Source organism: Rhopilema esculentum, chromosome 7, assembly GCF_057945365.1.
Source record: "Rhopilema esculentum isolate cy_ngs chromosome 7, ASM5794536v1, whole genome shotgun sequence".
Lineage (NCBI taxonomy): Eukaryota > Metazoa > Cnidaria > Scyphozoa > Rhizostomeae > Rhizostomatidae > Rhopilema > Rhopilema esculentum.
The window spans coordinates 5493540-5517420 of record NC_142821.1 but is presented as its reverse complement, the minus strand read 5'-3'; the positions used below and the strand labels follow the sequence as shown (position 1 = coordinate 5517420).

The 23881-nt window shown below is 32.2% G+C and overlaps 2 protein-coding genes across 4 annotated transcripts in view; both read right to left on the bottom strand.

Annotated features, from left to right (window-relative positions):
• Window positions 1-7589: 7589 nt before the first annotated feature.
• On the bottom strand, window positions 7590-16570 carry LOC135683974 (branched-chain alpha-ketoacid dehydrogenase kinase). Of its 3 annotated transcripts, none has more exons than XM_065199394.2 (10): window positions 16426-16570; window positions 15224-15428; window positions 14084-14152; window positions 13620-13730; window positions 12266-12433; window positions 11071-11166; window positions 10675-10748; window positions 9884-10012; window positions 9479-9577; window positions 7590-8989 (listed from the first exon to the last, which is right to left on the bottom strand). In XM_065199394.2, the coding sequence occupies exons 2-10, from the start codon at window positions 15404-15406 to the stop codon at window positions 8680-8682; spliced, it is 1239 nt and encodes a 412-aa protein (XP_065055466.1). In that variant the 5' UTR covers window positions 15407-15428; window positions 16426-16570; the 3' UTR covers window positions 7590-8679. The 3 variants fall into 3 exon arrangements, with proteins under 3 accessions (XP_065055466.1, XP_065055465.1, XP_065055468.1); XM_065199393.2 differs by having other exon boundaries at window positions 15224-15434; window positions 16426-16550; XM_065199396.2 differs by having other exon boundaries at window positions 9539-9577; window positions 15224-15434; window positions 16426-16550.
• Window positions 16571-17126: 556 nt separating this feature from the next.
• The window catches only part of LOC135683972 (DNA repair and recombination protein RAD54B), a 51480-nt gene continuing 44725 nt past the window's right edge, over window positions 17127-23881 (bottom strand). Inside the window, exons 20-27 of the mRNA XM_089109526.1 lie at window positions 23299-23581; window positions 21897-22003; window positions 21591-21656; window positions 21297-21407; window positions 20092-20163; window positions 19342-19425; window positions 18963-19031; window positions 17127-17319 (exon numbers count right to left, since the gene is read on the bottom strand). Coding sequence (XP_088965652.1) covers window positions 17248-17319; window positions 18963-19031; window positions 19342-19425; window positions 20092-20163; window positions 21297-21407; window positions 21591-21656; window positions 21897-22003; window positions 23299-23581 — 864 coding nt within the window. The 3' untranslated portion in view covers window positions 17127-17247. The remainder of the gene's footprint in view (window positions 17320-18962; window positions 19032-19341; window positions 19426-20091; window positions 20164-21296; window positions 21408-21590; window positions 21657-21896; window positions 22004-23298; window positions 23582-23881) is intronic.

Here is a 23881-nt window from a genome sequence, read left to right as displayed (position 1 = left end):
GAAGTTAGATCTAAAAGAAAAATAATTCTCCTCGAACAGAACCATCTTTTGAATTGGCCAATTTTTGATTAAAATGTAAGACTATAGGCTTAGAAAATTGTCAAATATTTTCGAAAAATGTTTCTTCTCATTACCAATTAATTTGCTTCTATTTCTCAGAGAAAAAGGATTTGAAGTTAGATCTAAAAGAAAAATAATTCTCCTCGAACAAAACCATCTTTTGAATTGGCCAATTTTTGATTAAAATGTAAGACTATATATAGGCTTAGAAAATTGTCAAATATTTTCGAAAAATGTTTCTTCTCATTACCATTTAATTTGCTTCTATTTCTCAGAGAAAAAGGATTTGAAGTTAGATCTAAAAGAAAAATAATTCTCCTCGAACAGAACCATCTTTTCAATTGGCCAATTTTTGATTAAAATGTAAGGCTATAGGCTTAGAAAATTGTCAAATATTTTCGAAAAATGTTTCTTCTCATTACCACTTAATTTGTTTCTATTTGATCAGAGAAACAGGATTTGAAGTTAGATCTAAAAGAAAAATAATTCTCCTCGAACAGAACCATCTTTTGAATTGGCCAATTTTTGATTAAAATGTAAGACTATAGGCTTAGAAAATTGTCAAATATTTTCGAAAAATGTTTCTTCGCATTACCAATTAATTTGCTTCTATTTCTCAGAGAAAAAGGATTTGAAGTTAGATCTAAAAGAAAAATAATTCTCCTCGAACAAAACCATCTTTTGAATTGGCCAATTTTTGATTAAAATGTAAGACTATAGGCTTAGAAAATTGTCAAATATTTTCGAAAAATGTTTCTTCTCATTACCATTTAATTTGCTTCTATTTCTCAGAGAAAAAGGATTTGAAGTTAGATCTAAAAGAAAAATAATTCTCCTCGAACAGAACCATCTTTTCAATTGGCCAATTTTTGATTAAAATGTAAGGCTATAGGCTTAGAAAATTGTCAAATATTTTCGAAAAATGTTTCTTCTCATTACCACTTAATTTGTTTCTATTTGATCAGAGAAACAGGATTTGAAGTTAGATCTAAAAGAAAAATAATTCTCCTCGAACAGAACCATCTTTTGAATTGGCCAATTTTTGATTAAAATGTAAGGCTATAGGCTTAGAAAATTGTCAAATATTTTCGAAAAATGTTTCTTCTCATTACCAATTAATTTGCTTCTATTTCTCAGAGAAAAAGGATTTGAAGTTAGATCTAAAAGAAAAATAATTCTCCTCGAACAAAACCATCTTTTGAATTGGCCAATTTTTGATTAAAATGTAAGACTATAGGCTTAGAAAATTGTCAAATATTTTCGAAAAATGTTTCTTCTCATTATCATTTAATTTGCTTCTATTTGCTCAGAGAAACAGGATTTGAAGTTAGATCTAAAAGAATAATTATTCTCCTCGAACAAAACCATCTTTTGAATTGGCCAATTTTTGATTAAAATGTAAGGCTATAGGCTTAGAAATATAGTCAAATATTTTCGAAAAATGTTTCTTCTCATTATCATTTAAATTGCTTCTATTTCTCAGAGAAACAGGATTTGAAGTTAGATCTAAAAGAATAATTATTCTCCTCGAACAAAACCATCTTTTGAATTGGCCAATTTTTTATTAAAATGTAAGGCTATAGGCTTAGAAATATAGTCAAATATTTTCGAAAAATGTTTCTTCTCATTATCATTTAATTTGCTTCTATTTGCTCAGAGAAACAGGATTTGAAGTTAGATCTAAAAGAATAATTATTCTCCTCGAACAAAACCATCTTTTGAATTGGCCAATTTTTGATTAAAATGTAAGACTATAGGCTTAGAAAATTGTCAAATATTTTCGAAAAATGTTTCTTCTCATTACCACTTAATTTGTTTCTATTTGATCAGAGAAACAGGATTTGAAGTTAGATCTAAAAGAAAAATAATTCTCCTCGAACAAAACAATCTTTTGAATTGGCCAATTTTTGATTAAAATGTAAGACTATAGGCTTAGAAAATTGTCAAATATTTTCGAAAAATGTTTCTTCTCATTACCACTTAATTTGCTTCTATTTGATCAGAGAAAAAGGATTTGAAGTTAGATCTAAAAGAAAAATAATTCTCCTCGAACAGAACCATCTTTTCAATTGGCCAATTTTTGATTAAAATGTAAGGCTATAGGCTTAGAAAATTGTCAAATATTTTCGAAAAATGTTTCTTCTCATTACCACTTAATTTGTTTCTATTTGATCAGAGAAACAGGATTTGAAGTTAGATCTAAAAGAAAAATAATTCTCCTCGAACAGAACCATCTTTTGAATTGGCCAATTTTTTATTAAAATGTAAGACTATAGGCTTAGAAAATTGTCAAATATTTTCGAAAAATGTTTCTTCTCATTACCAATTAATTTGCTTCTATTTCTCAGAGAAAAAGGATTTGAAGTTAGATCTAAAAGAAAAATAATTCTCCTCGAACAAAACCATCTTTTGAATTGGCCAATTTTTGATTAAAATGTAAGACTATAGGCTTAGAAAATTGTCAAATATTTTCGAAAAATGTTTCTTCTCATTACCATTTAATTTGCTTCTATTTCTCAGAGAAAAAGGATTTGAAGTTAGATCTAAAAGAAAAATAATTCTCCTCGAACAGAACCATCTTTTCAATTGGCCAATTTTTGATTAAAATGTAAGGCTATAGGCTTAGAAAATTGTCAAATATTTTCGAAAAATGTTTCTTCTCATTACCACTTAATTTGTTTCTATTTGATCAGAGAAACAGGATTTGAAGTTAGATCTAAAAGAAAAATAATTCTCCTCGAACAGAACCATCTTTTGAATTGGCCAATTTTTGATTAAAATGTAAGACTATAGGCTTAGAAAATTGTCAAATATTTTCGAAAAATGTTTCTTCTCATTACCAATTAATTTGCTTCTATTTCTCAGAGAAAAAGGATTTGAAGTTAGATCTAAAAGAAAAATAATTCTCCTCGAACAAAACCATCTTTTGAATTGGCCAATTTTTGATTAAAATGTAAGACTATAGGCTTAGAAAATTGTCAAATATTTTCGAAAAATGTTTCTTCTCATTACCATTTAATTTGCTTCTATTTCTCAGAGAAAAAGGATTTGAAGTTAGATCTAAAAGAAAAATAATTCTCCTCGAACAGAACCATCTTTTCAATTGGCCAATTTTTGATTAAAATGTAAGGCTATAGGCTTAGAAAATTGTCAAATATTTTCGATAAATGTTTCTTCTCATTACCACTTAATTTGTTTCTATTTGATCAGAGAAACAGGATTTGAAGTTAGATCTAAAAGAAAAATAATTCTCCTCGAACAGAACCATCTTTTGAATTGGCCAATTTTTGATTAAAATGTAAGACTATAGGCTTAGAAAATTGTCAAATATTTTCGAAAAATGTTTCTTCTCATTACCAATTAATTTGCTTCTATTTCTCAGAGAAAAAGGATTTGAAGTTAGATCTAAAAGAAAAATAATTCTCCTCGAACAAAACCATCTTTTGAATTGGCCAATTTTTGATTAAAATGTAAGACTATAGGCTTAGAAAATTGTCAAATATTTTCGAAAAATGTTTCTTCTCATTACCAATTAATTTGCTTCTATTTCTCAGAGAAAAAGGATTTGAAGTTAGATCTAAAAGAAAAATAATTCTCCTCGAACAAAACCATCTTTTGAATTGGCCAATTTTTGATTAAAATGTAAGACTATAGGCTTAGAAAATTGTCAAATATTTTCGAAAAATGTTTCTTCTCATTACCATTTAATTTGCTTCTATTTCTCAGAGAAAAAGGATTTGAAGTTAGATCTAAAAGAAAAATAATTCTCCTCGAACAAAACCATCTTTTCAATTGGCCAATTTTTGATTAAAATGTAAGGCTATAGGCTTAGAAAATTGTCAAATATTTTCGAAAAATGTTTCTTCTCATTACCACTTAATTTGTTTCTATTTGATCAGAGAAACAGGATTTGAAGTTAGATCTAAAAGAAAAATAATTCTCCTCGAACAGAACCATCTTTTCAATTGGCCAATTTTTGATTAAAATGTAAGACTATAGGCTTAGAAAATTGTCAAATATTTTCGAAAAATGTTTCTTCTCATTACCACTTAATTTGTTTCCATTTGATCAGAGAAACAGGATTTGAAGTTAGATCTAAAAGAATAATTATTCTCCTCGAACAAAACCATCTTTTGAATTGGCCAATTTTTGATTAAAATGTAAGGCTATAGGCTTAGAAATATAGTCAAATATTTTCGAAAAATGTTTCTTCTCATTATCATTTAAATTGCTTCTATTTCTCAGAGAAAAAGGATTTGAAGTTAGATCTAAAAGAATAATTATTCTCCTCGAACAAAACCATCTTTTGAATTGGCCAATTTTTTATTAAAATGTAAGGCTATAGGCTTAGAAATATAGTCAAATATTTTCGAAAAATGTTTCTTCTCATTATCATTTAATTTGCTTCTATTTGCTCAGAGAAACAGGATTTGAAGTTAGATCTAAAAGAATAATTATTCTCCTCGAACAAAACCATCTTTTGAATTGGCCAATTTTTGATTAAAATGTAAGACTATAGGCTTAGAAAATTGTCAAATATTTTCGAAAAATGTTTCTTCTCATTACCACTTAATTTGTTTCTATTTGATCAGAGAAACAGGATTTGAAGTTAGATCTAAAAGAAAAATAATTCTCCTCGAACAAAACAATCTTTTGAATTGGCCAATTTTTGATTAAAATGTAAGACTATAGGCTTAGAAAATTGTCAAATATTTTCGAAAAATGTTTCTTCTCATTACCACTTAATTTGCTTCTATTTGATCAGAGAAAAAGGATTTGAAGTTAGATCTAAAAGAAAAATAATTCTCCTCGAACAGAACCATCTTTTCAATTGGCCAATTTTTGATTAAAATGTAAGGCTATAGGCTTAGAAAATTGTCAAATATTTTCGAAAAATGTTTCTTCTCATTACCACTTAATTTGTTTCTATTTGATCAGAGAAACAGGATTTGAAGTTAGATCTAAAAGAAAAATAATTCTCCTCGAACAGAACCATCTTTTGAATTGGCCAATTTTTGATTAAAATGTAAGACTATAGGCTTAGAAAATTGTCAAATATTTTCGAAAAATGTTTCTTCTCATTACCAATTAATTTGCTTCTATTTCTCAGAGAAAAAGGATTTGAAGTTAGATCTAAAAGAAAAATAATTCTCCTCGAACAAAACCATCTTTTGAATTGGCCAATTTTTGATTAAAATGTAAGACTATAGGCTTAGAAAATTGTCAAATATTTTCGAAAAATGTTTCTTCTCATTACCATTTAATTTGCTTCTATTTCTCAGAGAAAAAGGATTTGAAGTTAGATCTAAAAGAAAAATAATTCTCCTCGAACAAAACCATCTTTTCAATTGGCCAATTTTTGATTAAAATGTAAGGCTATAGGCTTAGAAAATTGTCAAATATTTTCGAAAAATGTTTCTTCTCATTACCACTTAATTTGTTTCTATTTGATCAGAGAAACAGGATTTGAAGTTAGATCTAAAAGAAAAATAATTCTCCTCGAACAGAACCATCTTTTCAATTGGCCAATTTTTGATTAAAATGTAAGACTATAGGCTTAGAAAATTGTCAAATATTTTCGAAAAATGTTTCTTCTCATTACCACTTAATTTGTTTCCATTTGATCAGAGAAACAGGATTTGAAGTTAGGTCTAAAAGAAAAACAATTCTCCTCGAACAAAACCATCTTTTGAATTGGCCAATTTTTGATTAAAATGTAAGGCTATAAGCTTAGAAAATTGTCAAATATTTTCGAAAAATGTTTCTTCTCATTACCATTTAATTTGCTTCTATTTCTCAGAGAAAAAGGATTTGAAGTTAGATCTAAAAGAAAAATAATTCTCCTCGAACAGAACCATCTTTTCAATTGGCCAATTTTTGATTAAAATGTAAGGCTATAGGCTTAGAAAATTGTCAAATATTTTCGAAAAATGTTTCTTCTCATTACCACTTAATTTGTTTCTTTATGATCAGAGAAACAGGATTTGAAGTTAGATCTAAAAGAAAAATAATTCTCCTCGAACAAAACCATCTTTTGAATTGGCCAATTTTTAATTAAAATGCAAGGCTATAGGGTCAGAAAATTGTCAAATATTTTCGAAAAATGTTTCTTCTCATTACCACTTAATTTGCTTCTATCTGATCAGAGAAACAGGATTTGAAGTTAGATCTAAAAGAAAAATAATTCTCCTCGAACAAAACCATCTTTTGAATTGGCCAATTTTTAATTAAAATGCAAGGCTATAGGGTCAGAAAATTGTCAAATATTTTCGAAAAATGTTTCTTCTCATTACCATTTAATTTGCTTCTATTTGATCAGAAAAACAGGATTTGAAGTTAGATTGAAAAGAAAAATAATTCTCCTCGAAAATGGTCAAATTTTTTCCAAAAGTTCTTCTTCTCAAAACTTTTCTATTGCTCGCTTGAATTCCTTATTGTTCGGAAAATCAATCTATAAATATTGTCAGATTTTGATCAAAATTTTCGTCTAAAAACCAGAAAATTTGCTTCCTTTTGATCATGATAAACAAGATTTGTATTTAGATCGAAAAGAAAAGTGATTTGATTTGAACAAGAATTAATTGTCAATTTTTGATCAAAAGTAAGGAATTCTATAAGCTTAGAAAATATTTCAAATCTTTTGATTTGCCAAAAGTACCCTTCTTCAAGAAAATAAGGGATTTTATCAAACCAACAAGGTTTTTTATTGCTCAAAATATTTTTAATGCACTTAAAAATTTTTATTCCAAAACCCAAACTTTTGCATTAGCCTATTGCATTACATTTTTCGAAAAATTGATATGCCAAAAAGCATATTATTTTATCATATCGGGACATATGTAGAGTTTGGAAGAACCTTCAATGTTGTGTGGGCATATATTGGTGGTTTATATCCAGGAATGAAATATGCCAAGAAAGAAGTAAATAATACATGCGAGTGGTAACTTTGACTCAACAAGGGATAAGTCTAAAAGATCAAGTAAGAACATTTTCAGAAAATTAGGTTAGTACAAAGAGCAAAAGAGAAAAATTTAACAGGTATTATTGGCTCATCGCAAGAGATTGTCTAAGTAGAATGAGAGTTTTAGCGAATACAGATAAAATGTGTTGTTCATACGGATTTCTGTGAGGTTTCCTCTCACTGAAAGCAAGGCTAACACATTGAAATGAAGACCCCGTGTAAACCATTTCCCGAAAGCTGAATTAAGAGTAGGGGAAAAGGTATGAAGCTGAGAATAATGATGTGGATTTTAATTAATTCCAATTCAATGTGAAACGCATGATTTTGAAGGAGAAATTATAGAACTACAAATCCAACATTGCTTCAGGGGGGAGGGGGGGTGGAGGGTGATTCGTATTTACAGGGGCAATGTAAAGTAGAAAATTACAAAAATTGCATTTTGTCTCAACATTTTTGTCCGGGATTGTAGATCGTAATTAGAAGCTTCAATGTATAGCTTTTATAAAAATTTGAAGGCAGGTCTATGACATGATTATTTCTCAACTGATCAACAACAACATAACGAAGCTTTTGCTATTGTAACTTCACACGGATTTTGATACTTTTGGTTTTATTGAGTTGAAATCATGAATTTTGCTGGTATTCATACCATCACTTCTTTCCAGCTCCTACTGGCGCGTGGATTAAGGAAAGAAGCAAAGACACGCATAATGCAGCCATAGGGTCAAAACTTAGATCCTTGATAGCCAAGAAAACTTTAAGAAGATATATAACGTTTTTATAGGCACAGATAATCATAGGCAATGGGTCGTGATAAAATAATCTTTCACTGTCATCTGCTTTCAGCATTACCACTTTAGTTTGGCAGCAGTTGTTTTCAACTTGCTATAGTCGGAAACTTTTTCAAGCCAGCGTCAAAGGTCAAGCCAGCCAGCAGTAGGTAAATCACGACATGGCGAACCAGGGTATACATATCCTCGCTTTTATCACGACTCATTCCCTATTATTATGTTAAAATTATTTTAATCTATCTGCTGTGTCAAATCAAACAGGCGTATGAATGTACAGATGATGTCTACTAACGCGATCTCAAGATCACAATTTAATTTGTCATTATTTGATATGGAGAAGTCAAGGCAAAACATAAATTTCACTCGCATTTGCTGCCCTCTGCTGACAGGCTTGATGCAAAGATTGAAATGGCAAAATGGAGCAAACTGGCAGAAGGTGATGGGGCTTCAAAGTGGGGGGAGGGCCAGCTGCTGGGGGTAAAATGCCCTGAAAGACGGGTTCCTAAGGGGTCGGTGAAATTTTATATACTGCTAAAGGATAGTGCGTGTCTAGCTTGTATCTCAAGATTCACAACGGCCTAGCAGTGGTATCAACAGTTCATATTTGCGATCTGAAAAAAAAAGTTTCTAAATAGTTTGGCCTAGCAAAATGACAGTTAAATAATCTATAAAACAGTGTCAGCTACACTAGGTTAGATTCAAATTACACATACGATTAAAATCTAATGATATTGAAAACACAGAAAAATGTGTCAGTTGGGTGGGCTTTTAGAAATAAGCGCGAAGTTTGAAATTTGTATTATACATATGGTATAAATAAATAAAATTATATAAAAACGAAAATGTAAGACTCAGAATTATAATCTGCTAAATCCTAAACGAATCTCTTGGCCCGTTTATGTGACCCAGTTTTAGATAAACGTCAGTACCCAACCCATACAAAGTGTAGACTTCAAGTGTTCCCCCAAGGAAACTAGCATATGCCCTTGTCGTTGGAAGTCCAAAGCCATACCCAGACATGGCGCCACCAACAGCAGCAACATGAGCTGCCTTCACAAGGCTATCAAGGCCCCCCTTGTCACCATCAGTGGCCTCTTCTTCTTTCGTTGTTGTAAAAGCATAGTCAAAAATGCGCTGCATCTTGCTGTCGTGAATACCGCCGCCACTATCACTAAACCTAAAAAAGAATCATCGGACTCTCAAGGCTTCGATTGACAATAAATGTGCATCAACATGATTATTTACGATGTGTTGAGGTTTCTCAAAGTCAGAGAGGATTAGTCTTGCAATAGCTAATAAACAAAAACACGCGAAATAAATCAAATTAAGGAACATTGAAGGTGATCATTAAATTATCGCTTCAAATCATTTTTCTTAATTATGGCGATCTCCGCTTGCTATCTAATTTTTTCAAGGAACAAGGTGTTTTTGATAGAAGTATTTAAGCTTCTTCACCAGTCAACCATCAGAACCTTTCTCAAGCACAAAGCACCTTGTTGAAAATGAATGACCAACATTGCCTATGTTAGACGTACAGGAAATAACTAAAATATTCGTTCCCTATTGAAGTATGAAAAATATCAAGAAACTAAATTTGCAAAAAACAAAAGTTTACAAAAAAACATAAACTGGATATGGCAAAAAGTTTCAATAAAAGAATGCGTACTTTAATATGAAATGTGAATCGTTGTTGCAAATGGTTACTTTGACTGGTGGAATCTCATACCATGCCTTTACTTTGTCACGATGATGTAAAACTGTTGCTCTAAAATCGAAATTAAATGTATCATTAGCTTTGAGATTTTGAACAGTAAATTAGCAATGTTTATAATTGAGGGTTTAATTGTGGCAATAATGCCAATTTTAGGGGCTAGTTACTTATTGAAAAATAACTGAATCACAAGTTTGAATGGGTTTGTTTGAGAAATTTAAGATAATTCATAAAATCATGAGTCATCTATTTGTGTATCAGCGGAAAACCCATAGTTCTCTCAAGTAGAAATGAATAACAGATGTTAAACAAGGGCCTTGTAAATAATGCTTTTGCCAATAAAGTGTATAACTCACTCACTTCATGGCATTTTTCAACAGCTCTTGAATCATGTATTCTAGTGGAGGTGGTAGATACGGAAAAGTCGCTTTCACGTGCCCATTGATTGCAACAGATGGTGCAATTCCATAGTTGTGCTGGCACATCTCCCTATAGAAATGAGATTTACACATTAACTCTTAACTGATATTATATTGCAAAAAATACTACAGTTGAATCAGCTTATATACAATCACTACACTTAAAGGCACGCCAACATTTACAGTCAGATAAAATTTATACTCAGATACGAAAAATTATTAAATTACAGTACAGTGATAATGGGCTAAAGTCAAGGAAGTGTTGCGGGGAGCCAGAGAAAGGGGGTTAATCTCTAGGAAAAATTGTGAAGCCACTCCATTCAGCAATCAAGAATGCCAATATGCAATATACACCAATCAAATATGCAATAGCACCAATCAAATAAGTTGGAATGGCCACACAATTCTAAACTGGGCTGAGCAAGTTTTGTTGGTACTGCTACATCCAAAGTTCACTTTGTTCAACCAGGGGTAACTATACAGAGTATTGTGTTCAAATAGAAAAGATACAAACTTCCAGACAAGTTTCAAAAGTGAAGAAACAAGCAAAAAAGTCATACAGGTATCACTGTTTAATTTGCACTGATCAATTATATTAAAAGGAGACCTTTTTGAAGTAGGGGTGTATTCCATTCAATACCAGAGCTGCTTATCCAAAAATGGCTCATTCAATGGTAACAAGTTTAGGAATAAACAGAGATTTTGTAGCAAATAATTCAAATTAAAACATACCTGCAATAAAATACACATTTTTCTATCAAGTTTCTTACGGACATGTGCGTGCAGATAATACCAATATAATTTTCCTGTGAATAAAGAGAATGATATTGCGCAAAGCAGACCTCAAGAAACAAGCACTAAAAAGTAAACATCTATCTGCATTTCAAGGAGCTTATGTGCGAAAATTAAGCTTCATAATATAAAACTGACAATGTCTAAGCACTATCTTGCCATATCTTGGAGATAGATACAGAAAAATAAGGCAATATAGCAACAGAAAAATAATAGCAACAGAGGAGTATTCATTTCAGATAGATAATATATGTAGGCTCATGGAGGCAAAACTAAAACAAACAAAAGTTTCATTCCTCCTAAATTCAAAACAATAGTGATATACACACTACACACCCTTTCATTTCTAAGCCCAATGTGATGCTCTGCTAGTATCCTAATGCCAAGACGTGATGTTAAAATCCTCTCCACCATCTTTGACATCTCCTCATACTAAAAGAAATTATTCTTTCAGGTAATGTTTCTTTAAGCCCAAATATATAAACACCTCCTTGTCAAATAGCTACCGTGCAGAGGACATTAATATTTCATAAAACTTAAAAAATGCCAACAAATAAATATGAATGTTGTTCCAATATATTAATTGAATTGCATGCATCAATTAATGGGTTAGAAGCATTTAAACCTATAGGAGTTTTTTTAGAGATCCATGTAGTTCTAACTTAGAGAAGATAAATTGGATTTACTGCAGACCAGAAGTATTTCACCCTTGTGCCTTCTCTTCTACTCAGTAAAATGGGGAACTTCTATCTAAACAGAAGAGGACCCTCCAACAATATCAAAAAAATTCACTACAACAACACAAAATCAATAAAATTTTACCTCTTTGATCAAGAGACTTTGTTGAACTGACATTGTCATTTAGACTTGGCTGGAGCTGGTTCTATCCTGAACCCAAAACCTTACTGGTATATAACTCTCAAATTCCTTTCATGAAAAATCTTATTGTATCTATATTATTCAAAAATTGTTATTCAAAAACATAACTTTTCACACTAAGTCTGTTTATGTGGTGGACTTAATTTTGCCTTTATTTTCCATCACTGCAGGTTATTTTTCTTTTTCATAGAATGTAGATAAAGCAGACCTGTCAACCTAAAATTTTCAAAACCTGGAGATTTCAGATTTTTTGCTGAGAAAAACAGGGAGATTTGGCCAAAACAGGGAGATCCCTGGATTTTGTTGAATTTATAAACAACATACCTGTCAAAAGAAGTCATGTTGGAAAAACATTTAATGACAACAATTATCATGGGTAGCTTCTTCCTAATGGTTTTAACATTTTTGTTAATTTGTAAACACCATCGAGAAACATTGTCACAAAGAAAGTCATTTCAATAATTTTTGTTAAAAGAAAACCTCTGCTGTAAGACAAGAAAAAACAGGAAGAAAATTATAAAAACTGGGAGATCGAGAGTAAGCAAGCAAAACCTGAAGTCTCCTGGCAAAACTGGGAGAGTTGACAGGTCTGTAAAGCTACCATTTGACACCAAATAATCTAAATACTAGCCCTCACAAAAAGATCAAATACCTGGATTTGTGATTTGACTTGATTCACTGCTTTTGCTAATGAGGTCACAACATCTTTGTGGTCATCTAACAACTTTTGAACCAGGTTACTATATTGCAGTTCTTCATCCAAATTTTCAATCGGCTTATATGAGGATAGCTTATAAAATGCCCGCAAGTATAGTTCATACTAAAAACAATAATATCATGTTTTATACAAAATTGCTGTTGTGGGTCAATTCAAAAGAATACCTATAGAATATCTTAGAAGATATATTTTAATAGAATTTAATAAAATAAATTTAAACTAGCAGCAAGAAATAACACTTATTGTAAGATGGAAACAGATACCAATGGTAACATCAGGCCTCTCCGTGAGCATTTTAGCGGGCGTGTGCTAAAATGCGCGCCTCGCCTTGCTAAGGTGCGCGTTTTATCAAAAAAATATATTAACGTCAAAGTAGGCAAAAGCGGCATGTTTTCGCATGTAAATACTTTTTATCTAGAAATATCTAAACAAACTACTTAATAGAGCACTAAAAGCAAAAAAAACACATTATTGTTGCAGTTTGTCAATGTCCAGCTCAAATTCCGATGAAGAATCGGAGTCAGAAGAAGTGGAAGAATCAAAATTTGTTCCATTGACGTACGATTCAATTGCTTTCCTGCCACTTCCTTTACAAAGAGGATTTGATAAAATAACGCTTTTGTGTTTTGAGCAAACTTTACACCAAATCGAAACCATCATTGTCTTCCCATTTCATTTTTCGGTCTTTGATCCGCTAACTTCATCCTTGCAATACTTGCGAAAGCAGATAGCTCTATGGCTTGACCCTTTGAATTACTGGCCATTTAAAAAACTTATAACAATCAGGACTCACAATGACAATCACTTATAACAATCAGAAATATATTCAAGAGGTGTTTGATTTAATTTGGCAATAACAATTTCCTTGAAAGAGGGATTAAAAGAAGCAACCGTTTATTTAGATATCAATCGATTTCAAATCTGCAAGGCTCTTTGTATAATAATTGTTCAAAACCAAAACACAAGTAGCGCGATTTAAAGAGTTCTTATAAACCAGGCGCGTGATTTATTGCGCGTCTCGGCAACAACAGGAGCGTGCCAAGGTGCGCGTGTGATCGCGCGCCTTAAACGGAGAGGCCTGTAACATGTGATAAAAATGCACCCCAGAAACCTTAAAATGTGAAATTGCTTACTGCAAGAAATAGACTGCTTCCTTTGTACTTCTAAAGACTAATAATGTGAATCCAAACAGCTACAGAAATTACTTTATTTCCAGAATATCACAATTGAATTCTAACCTTTAAAACTTAAAACACACAAAGAAAAAAAATTGGTCGCTGCAACTTACCACTTCCTGCATAGTTGGGTTTATGGCTACTACATATGGGAGATTTTGGAGATCTTTGACTCTTCTAGCTACTCTTTTGGGTAATTCTTTATGTAAATACTGTGCACTTTTCTGAAAACATCAAAAACAACAAATATTTATTACTACAACAGTTGCATTAATTTTTATTAGAGGATACTAGATTGAATCAATGTCAAAATAAAATTACATACAGCAAAAGCTTCTACACCCTAAAATAAAAAACCATTAAAGCTTCTTTTTATTAGGTTTTATCCCTTTTCTTAACATTGACTTCTTAGGTTTTAGCTCATTTTTATAGCCCCCACTTTTCTTAACATTGACAGTGCCTGATTTTGGATATTTAAATATTTAAGAACTTTAATGTTTTGCCTCAAATGCTAAAAATATTTACCAAAGCGAATCTCTTTGGACTGAATAGAAGAAAATTAATAATTATAACTTACAATGAGGTGTGACCCATTGCTTGACTTGCCTGCATAAAGCATCTGATGTGGTGTCAATTTAGTCAGTGCCTTTGATGATGAAAAATATAATCAAAATTAATATTGAAAATTAGCCTAAAAATAGTTATGTTAGGAAAATTAAAGTTTAAATGAGAATCAATATAGCTAAGAAATTTCAAAGACATGCACATAAACTTTCAGTTAATTCTATAGGATGATATAAACAATTGTGATATAATAAGACCCTCTCTCAGCAACAGGTTTCTTTAAAACATTTGGTTTGCTAACTTGGAAAAAGATTACAATTTGTTTCCGTTTTTACTATCTTCCTTTTCCATTATTTGCTCACAAGTTTATAGATCCATTTTTCAATATTTCATCTAGTTTGTATCTGTTCTTTTCTTCTTGTCCTTATTTTTTCCCTTTGTTCTCAAACCCTGACTTTAAGTTTACCAACCCTCTGTAATTTTTACTCTTTCTATTTCATTTAAATGTCCTACAATATTTCATCTTTACCATTTGGTGGATGACAGATATAGAGCATTTCACGAATAATATATTATTTTTAATACGATACAATAAACAATCTATGTCTGGAGAAGTACAGGCTTCAATATCTGTATATCTGTACATCAACATTATTCATAACCCTTAACCAGACCACTCTCCAAGTCACGCCAGCAGACCCAAGGTTTTGGTTGCTTTTGGTCTCCCAATTTTTGAAATTTTCTCCCGGTCTCCTAATTTTTTAAAATTTTCTCCTTGCCTCTTCTGTATCTTTTAGCAGATAAATTTTTATAGCAAAAATGAATCACGACAACATTTTTGTTAATGTTTACAAAATAATAAAAAACTCTGAAAAACCATTATGAAAAAGATTCCTATTATATATTTAGTCATTAACTGTTTGCCCAGCATGACTTTTTACAGATGTGTCAATCAGAAATTTAACCTAATAATTATTTTATTATTTCATCCTGATTCAACAAATTAGGCTGACATATTTTGATTTGCTAGAATTGGCATCTGCCCTTGGGCATTAAACATTTTTCGTAAAGGAAACCCATAACCTGTTTTGTAAAAAAGAAAAATTGGGTTGAGGAGCAAGAAAGTGGAGATAGTATACAAAAAGAAACTCACTTTGGAAGAGAAATTGTCAATTGCTGACTGGTTGTAGTAGGCCCATTTCTTTTCAAGTCCGTATTCTGTTCCAGGAGGTGATGCATATTTTCTTGATGGTATAATAACACAGCTGGAGCATATGACACGCAACTTGTCATTCAACCCTCCTCTTCTTCTCACAGATCTTGGCAACCAAGCCATAGCCTTTCTTCATCCAAGCTAGCTGATACTAAAATTTATTATTCAAAAGCAAACACTATAAATATTATGAGACTCCAATATTACTCAATAAAACATTAACAATTAATCTAGCACCAGTACATTGGGTTACCAATTTTAGATAGGGCCAACAGGTATCAGCAAGTTTTTTAATAGCACCTGCTTCAAGCATTCACCTGCAAATGCCTTACACAAGGGAAAACACCATATATGGCTTGATAGATAACTATATAAGAATTTTGAAAATATAATTGAAAAGAAAAGACAGTGACTTTGGAAACATAAAGATTAAAAAAATTATCAACAGAAATATTTATCAAAAAATCAGATTGAGTGGTACATAAAAATTGGAGTGAAATGGGGATGATTTCGACTAAAACTTTATGGTTAATGCCGCTTTCATCGCCTTGGGCACGCCAAAATTTGCCGATAAACCTGTTCAGCGTGAACTTGCGAGAAACTGGAACAAAAGTTTCAGTGCATGTTTAAGGCCGCCAACGAATACTAATTTTGTACAAATGAATATCAATCGTCAAAACCGGTTTTTCGCGACATATGAAAAGCAATAAACGTCCTTGTATTTATTCTGAAAATATTATTACACAAAATAAAAAGGAAGCGTTAAGTTGAGTCAATAACATTCTTTCCTTTGGTTCTCAGCTTTTAGGTGAAGCTGCTGACCGTTTCTCGATCGATGATGAGCTGTATTAACTTGAAAAGCAAACAATTTTCTACAACAGGTCCTTCTCAAATACACGTTTTCAGTTTCATTTTGTTAACACAGAATTCTTGCATTTGAGAATCGCCGAATCCTCATGATGTCATTGCCCGTCGTAGATCCGATGAGGGCTTATATGTTATAACAAAATGGTCCTCCATTGAAAGGCCTAAGTGCAAGTAATTCTTAATATTACATATAACAAAAAAATTAAAGTTCGACTACAGTAAGGCTAGGAATTCAATAAGTATGTATGAACTACAGCTAAGATCTAAATATATACCTTGAACCTTGGTCGACAGGAAGGCTTGTTGGCCAAAGATTGTAAAAGAAACGTGAGGTTTGGTCGGCTTCAAGTTTTGTTTACGAGGTCTGACCGAGACTCATGGGACCATCACGTGATCTAGTGGACAATAGGGCTATCTTTCCTCATAATAAAAAATCCTCATAGGGTGTTCAACGGATTATCATGTCTTGCGATACACTCTTTTTTTATAAGAACAATTTTATAAGAACACGAGCTTCAAAACTGGTCAAAAGTTAGGAACAAATTAAGAACAAGCTGAGGCTGAGCTTCTGCAAAATGTAATTTTGAACAACGTTTTTTCTCAAAATCGAGGATTTTAGCGATGTGTGGGTGCTTTTTCGGTGAATATTCAAATTTGTCAGCAAATTAAGGCTGTCTCACTCACTTTGTTGGCAAATGAGGCCTGAACACCCCCTTAGAGCGAAAAACCTAACAATAGCACTGCTTACACCCTCTTAATTTAAGAACAGATTAAGAACAATCCAGTCTCAGATTTTCGAAAAAATCAAGAACAGTCAGCCTGAACTTAAATTTACTGGTTCTTATAAAAAAGAGTGTAATTGTAAATATAATTTACAGTAATACTCGCATATTTCCAATCTCGGATATTTTCTGCCTGCTAGATTGATGACTGATGATGGTCCCTTCGCAATTTACATCAAGAGCTCTAGCAGTATCGACAAAAAGACAAACATTTTCTTGCATATTATAATATTTCTAATTTCAATAATATTTATAATTTTTATAATAAATTAATTAAACACACGGAAAGTTTTTGGTTGCAACACACATAAAGCTTTAGTTACATTCTTTTGATTCGTATTGGAAAATGAAACTAACATCTTGTAGACAGCTTGCCAGAACTTGGTCCTAAATAGAATAGAAATAATCAGTAAACGGTGTCAAGACAAAATAAAAACCCAGCTATTTTCTAAAATTTTCTTTCTTCTTAATTTTTGGATTCTTTTAAGCTACATAGATTATGTAATAAAGTTTTGCATTCAAATATTCGAAGCTATTTGTATATGACACTGCTATTAACATACAAATTTTCCAAATTTTAACTGCCATGAAAAATCAGATGAAATAGGCCCCAGTAGCAGCATTGCCGAAAAAGGAGCTAATTTTTTGTCATTCCAACAGAAATCGAAAAAAAACCTGCAGATAAATCGCAAACCTTCGGATACGTGTAATATTACTGAGGGCACTATAATATACACAAACCTTGTTGGAAAAGTGAAAGAAAGTATCAATGTCATTGAATTGAATTGCAAATCGTTTTTGCCGATAAAAAGGAATTTGTAGATGCATCCTTCACTGTGGGCTGTTTTGCACAAGCATCTGATTGGGTATGACACAAACTACAGTAAAAACCCACGTATAAGAACCTCGTTTTCTTATTTAAGCCTAAACAGGTTCGTATATCAATGGTACGTACAGTGAATTTAGAGTACTTAAAATAGCTTCTTATATTTATGTAGCAAAATCAGAATTTTCATATCATGCAGTAATACAGTACAGACAGTACAAACTTACAGACTTAAACGCAGTACAGATTTACAGGCCTAAAGAAAGTACAGACTTAAACAAAACAAATATATACTAAAACAAACTCATAGAAAAAACTCTAAAATGTCATTTAAAAGATAAAGTTTATATGTGGAAAACTTGGAACAAATTAAAATTAAAATTTTGTGCTTGTCAAATGCTGAATGTGCTTGTCAGAAGGTTTATTGGAACGATAGAATTAAAAGACACAGTATTGTTCTTTGGCTTTGAAAAAAAATTGTTTCGGCAACTTAAATTTAGATTTAAGCAGATAATGATACTTTAGTCAACAGTTCTCACCCATAAACTTTACAGCAGCTCCACTGGAAAGAACTCAAATTAAAATTTTCTCTGAAAAGGTTCTTTTGTGGAGGAGGCCTAAATTCAAAATTTTAGCGAAACAGGTTCTTCAAATTTTAGCGAAACGGGAATAATTCAAAAGCTCTTTCCTTTATTTGTACAATGCCCATATAATTTACGTGAAACATCTAATGGCTTGTTTTTATGGGTTGAAACATCTCATACATGAGCAGACTATCTAGCAAACTGAGAACAGTTGCAGGATGATGGCATTTATAAGCGTGAACATCGTGCGAGGCGCAGCCTAACGGCGTTAAGCAATGCATGACCGTACATGCACACATTATAATTTCTTGATTGCTACATTTACAGTTCCACCTTTTTGGTCGGAAAAATACTGATCGTTAGGGCAGATTCGGGCAATCCAAGTCTTTCTTATTTGCATTTGCACCTTTTTTTAAACGGAGAGGGAATGGTTTACGAACATCCTCAGACGAGGACAGACAAAAAATTCATTGAATCCGATCTTGTAAATTGAAACCAGTGTATCACAACATTTGGCGATGGTTTAAACTTCTGTTCTGATAAAAGGCAAAGCGCCAGGCTAACAGAATATTCACCATAAGGTGCTACTCATAAAATAGGAGTACTGCAAGGATCGATACCTTCAACTTTTCTGTGCAAGGTGGCTCGATATGCGTCCAAGACATTAACTCAGCCATTGAACTTTGTTTCTAGATGCAAAAGGATAGCAATATTTAATATAAAAATGTACTTGCATCTGTATATAATATTTCATAATTCTTTTCTAAATAATTTCCTGTATTGAATCCCATTTCAACTTGTTCAAAATAAACCCTAACGAAGTTAAAATAGACTATGAGGAGGAAGCAAGATTATCGATCCAATTAGTATTTCCTCCGTTAAATGGCGTAAAAAGAGGAAACCAGCCTATGAGCCTTAGCGAAATTTATGCAGTAGCATTCAAACACAAGACAATAAGTGGTAATAAGAAGGGCAAGAAAAAGTACGAAGATAATGCACTTTTTCAGTCTTTTTTGGATTGATTCCAAGCTGACTTGATCGTGTAGTTTCGGCCGTTGTCGATTCTACGGGCACCTCGTACTCCTAGGAATATTAAAGTTATAGAATGTTATTTCTTATATATTAAAAATAAATTCTTAAAGCGCATGTGTCGTGAACATGATTGGCTAATGCAATACAATTATCTTCTTTGTCTAGTACAAAGCATGGAATCGAAGGTGAACTTTTACGGCAGCAAAAATTCAAGAAGAAGAAATCAAAAGTCACGAAACAATGGAAATCCATTCCAAACGCTTTTGTTTTATTAGCCAACTGTTAATGCGACATATGTCCTTTGAAAATCTTGACCAAAATAAATCAATTTAAAAGCAAACGTTGCAAGCCTAAAGGAATCATCGACATTGAGATTCTTTAGAAAACGACCCCTTCCTGAAAATATTTATCGAAAAACTGAAAATGCACAAAAAGATATTTAATGAGTGCATACCTTTTTAATTGCAGAAAAAACTACTTAGAATTGACAAAAGGCATCTTGTCCCGTCAGTCAACAGTAACAAGTTAGCAATGGATGTTGCAGCGTGTTTAAAATCGAGAAAACATTAAAGATTAGCCGATAGGCTCCGTAACAATAGGTCTGTTATATAGTCTAACAAATGGATATTTAAATGGCCAGCGAAATGCATCGGGATAAAGTGCCTTTAAGCATGCAAGAAAGAAATAATCAAAGTACTTTACTATTAAAGAAATTACCAAATATCGGCAATTGCAGCTCAAAAGCTCATGGGTGCTGCAAGTTGTTGATTCATGGAGAGTAAACAGATCCTAAAAAGGAACATCTGATAAGACCTGATGCCACTGTATTTATATACGATGTTGCAGCGTGTTTAAAATCGAGAAAACATTGAAGATCAGCCGATCGGGGTATCCTACATAGAGGTATCCTACATAGAAAACTTGTACATTTTTACTTGCATAGGTAGCAAAATATCTTCAGGCTGCCTTAAAAAAGCAATCCAAGAGGTAAAATTAATACATACTTGTGTAAAGAATGTCATTTTCGTTTTTTTGGGCATTAAATACATTCTTTGGTTGGGGCATCAGGAGATCATAATGCTTTTAGGAGATCATAATGTAACTGACCTAGCTAACTAATCCATCCTTTGCATAAACAAGTCTGGATGGATAAAATTAGAAGCTGGGGTGTTATGCGATAAATAGGTCAAGACCAAAACTTTTTGATAATTCCTTCATAAAGCTCTTGAGTGAGCCATTCGCAGAAAAATGACAAAGAGAGAGGAATAAAATTTTATGAAATATAATGTATAAAGGTTTTTCGGGTCTCAATCCAACATATAACATCTAGTGGTAAAGAACAACTTACAAATTACTGGCGCCACTGATATTTGGTTTGTCTATCAGATATATTGTCTTACCCATTTTAGGCAACTGTACATGTACTCGAGTCATAATGGTATCTTGCAACAATCGTAAAAATGGAACATTGCACCTTGTTGTAACTTAGATAACGGGAAGGGTTACATTTTTGATTAATGTGGTAAAGAAGAAGACAACTATATAGAGAAAATTTACTGTTATTATAAAATGTTAATCAAAATATGTGAATATTCAAAATATCAGCTATTTTTGGTTTTCGAGACAAAAATGTTTAGGTAAGTATTTTTAGGGTATTTATAAGCATTTATCTTTAGTTTTCATTAGATTCAAAAAGTTGATATTTATCATATAATTCAAGAGTGTGCTACCTACTAAGATGTCTAACTAAATTGTATCCAGCACCATCAGCACAAATAAATAAGCTTTCTATTGAGTTTTAACAAATGAATCAGGAGGGTAATAAGCAATCGTGGAAGATGCTAAGTTTCAAAATAAAAAATGATGCGTCATAATGCAACATACAACAAACAAATATAAAATGCCAAAGTTATGAAAATTACCTTAATGTCTTCGTGAGAAAAATTAGCTTTGCTGGAACCTGAATCAACAACCGATCCACTCAAACTTTGCTTTTTCACTTGACGTTGAAAAATTTTCTCTTCAATAGTCCCCTGTGGAAGTTTTTGAATCTACGTTACAAAAGCATTTACGCTCCATGAATCTCAAAGTGCATATAATCGGAAGAAAAAGCGCGGAATATTATCCTACATAAAAAAATGACATTTTTCCACAAGAAGATTAAAAAATGGTTCATCATTATTGCTTTAGAATTCATCTGTAACAATTTTACTCACAGTAGTAAGAAGTCGGTAAATATGGACTTTCTTCTTCTGCCCATCGCGCCATATCCTAGCCATCGCCTAAAGAAAAAGAGGAAGACTTAAATCTAGTGAATATCGCATACCTGTATTTAGCCCTTGATGCGATGGCCAGTTTCTCAAAAACGAATAGAATATTACATGTCTTGTTAACGGTGTATCTATTCGAGTAAAGCAAAATCAACCAAAATGCATCGTAGACAAAAATAAGAGAGCGTTGTTGTTAAATCAACGCGAAGAAGGAACATACAGTATATCTATAATAAAGTACCAAGAACAGACCTGAAGATCATTGGCAGGGTTCCAATCAATGTCATACAATACCAGTCTTGATGCTCCAATCAAATTCAAACCTGTTCCACCGGCTTTGGAGCTAAGCATGAAGACGTCTACAAGCAGATTGGGAGGCGAATGAGAATATGTTTAAATATGCACTAAAAACTCAAAATCACGCGCCGCGAGCCGCCGCGAGCGAAAACAAAATCACGAGTACGAGCCGCGAGAGTGCACAAAATTGGGTTCGTGTTTATGATGTTACGAAAAGTAGCATAATGAAATACAAAATTTCCAAACTATCTTATAGTGTTATTGTTTTTTGGCAAGGAAATGTTTTTCGGCCAACGCTACGTTTCTACCAACATTTAATGATCAATGCTATTACAAAACAGTTGGGAAAGTTTAAATGTAAGGTAAGGAAATATCTCTCATGGGTACTTTTAGGTACAAACTTTTACTATCTATAAAGCACAAATGATAAGAATTAGTATCTGCTTTAACATTGGATTCTCCTCGTCACTTTGCTTTGTTCCTGACTATTATCTTATCCTGCCTGTCCTGCTTTAAACAATAAAGTACATAGAATTTCCATTTTTATAGGCAATCTGGTCATTATTTACATTTTGTATGTAATTGGTGTAGTTGAAAAAACCTTTTAATATCAAAGTAAAAATAGGCCTATGCATACAGCAGATTTCTGGCATTCGTGCATGGCAGCTCAACATACCTAACCGATACTCTTGCTTTTACGTTAACTGGCAGAATATTGAACATCTACATATAAATCTTACTGACACAGATAAAGGGGCTTACACATATATCTCGTTTGTATATCTATAGATTGCTTCTTAAAAGACAACCAGCTATAATCCATTGATAAAAGTGGAGAATGTCAATTTGTAAGTATAGGTTTGGAAAATACATAGGCACATATATAATAAAATAATATATATAGGCACACATATACATTTATAAAATAAGTTATGCTTTGTTGTGGAGGGCAAATTGCTAGATACAGTTGCTAGATACAGTCATGTGCTAAAGTTTAAGAAAACGAAATTATTTAAAAACATCATGTACATTTATAGATTTATACTGCTTTATATATCTATACATAAACGTTAAAGATATTTATGTTAGACACTTTGCTTTAAAATTCCAGTAAAGTGCATTGGAATAGTATTTGTAAACAGGAAACCTAATTTTGGTGTAAACATAGAAAAATGGGTGAAAGTGGCACGTAGTTTTGAACTTATGCACTTTTCACTGTATTATAATAAAGTTTTAACGCCATCTACAATTACAGCAATTCCTATAAACTAATTTCTTAGAAGAGAAAAGTGTAGCTGTTATTGTAGTTAGGTGTTATACAACTGAGGATACTTGAGTAGCAAAAAAAGGTACTCACCAATATCAGAAAAATTACTGTTAAAGCGATCAACTAGTTTCATCCGGTCACTCATCGATGTTTGTCCATCCAACCGTAAGTATGTTTGGGCCTTTGTTTTCAGGAGCGACTCAATAACATCCAAAGTCTTGGTAGAATTCGAAACGATGACAACTTTTTCGTGCTGGTCTTTAAATGCACATAGCAGACGGTCTAAGACTTTTAGCTTTCCAGAATCTGCTGCTTCATAGCAGCTTTCGTAAGCATTTGGAAATACAGTGTAGAGATCATCATAAAGACAGTCCTGTACGAAGTGAAGATTGAAACAGTTTTCAAGATATATCATAATTTCCTAGGTTCAGAATTATAATAATCGTCCAGTTTAATTAGCTAAATATAAGGTTTTTCTATCACGCAAGAAAGTAAGGGGGAGACTGTTTCTTTCTACTACTATGCTAGATCATGTGTTTTGGTTATGTCGAGAACTGGGATGTAATTTCGGATTTAAAGTAACATTGGCTTAAATGAGTTTCTCCTGACCATCTTATGGACGTTCTTTGTATAGTTCTTTTCGTTACATCTTGCTGAAAATTCAAAATCGGGA

Excerpts from the sequence above, each read along its gene's own strand:
- LOC135683974 (XM_065199394.2), bottom strand. The coding sequence starts at position 15,406 with ATGGCTTGGTTGCCAAGATCTGTGAGAAGAAGAGGAGGGTTGAATGAC. Across the intron at positions 11,167-12,265 it reads AAGTCAAATCACAAATCCAG|TATGAGGAGATGTCAAAGAT; the intron begins GTATTTGATCTT and ends AATTTCTTTTAG. Across the intron at positions 9,578-9,883 it reads CTGTTGAAAAATGCCATGAA|AGCAACAGTTTTACATCATC; the intron begins GTGAGTGAGTTA and ends TTTCGATTTTAG.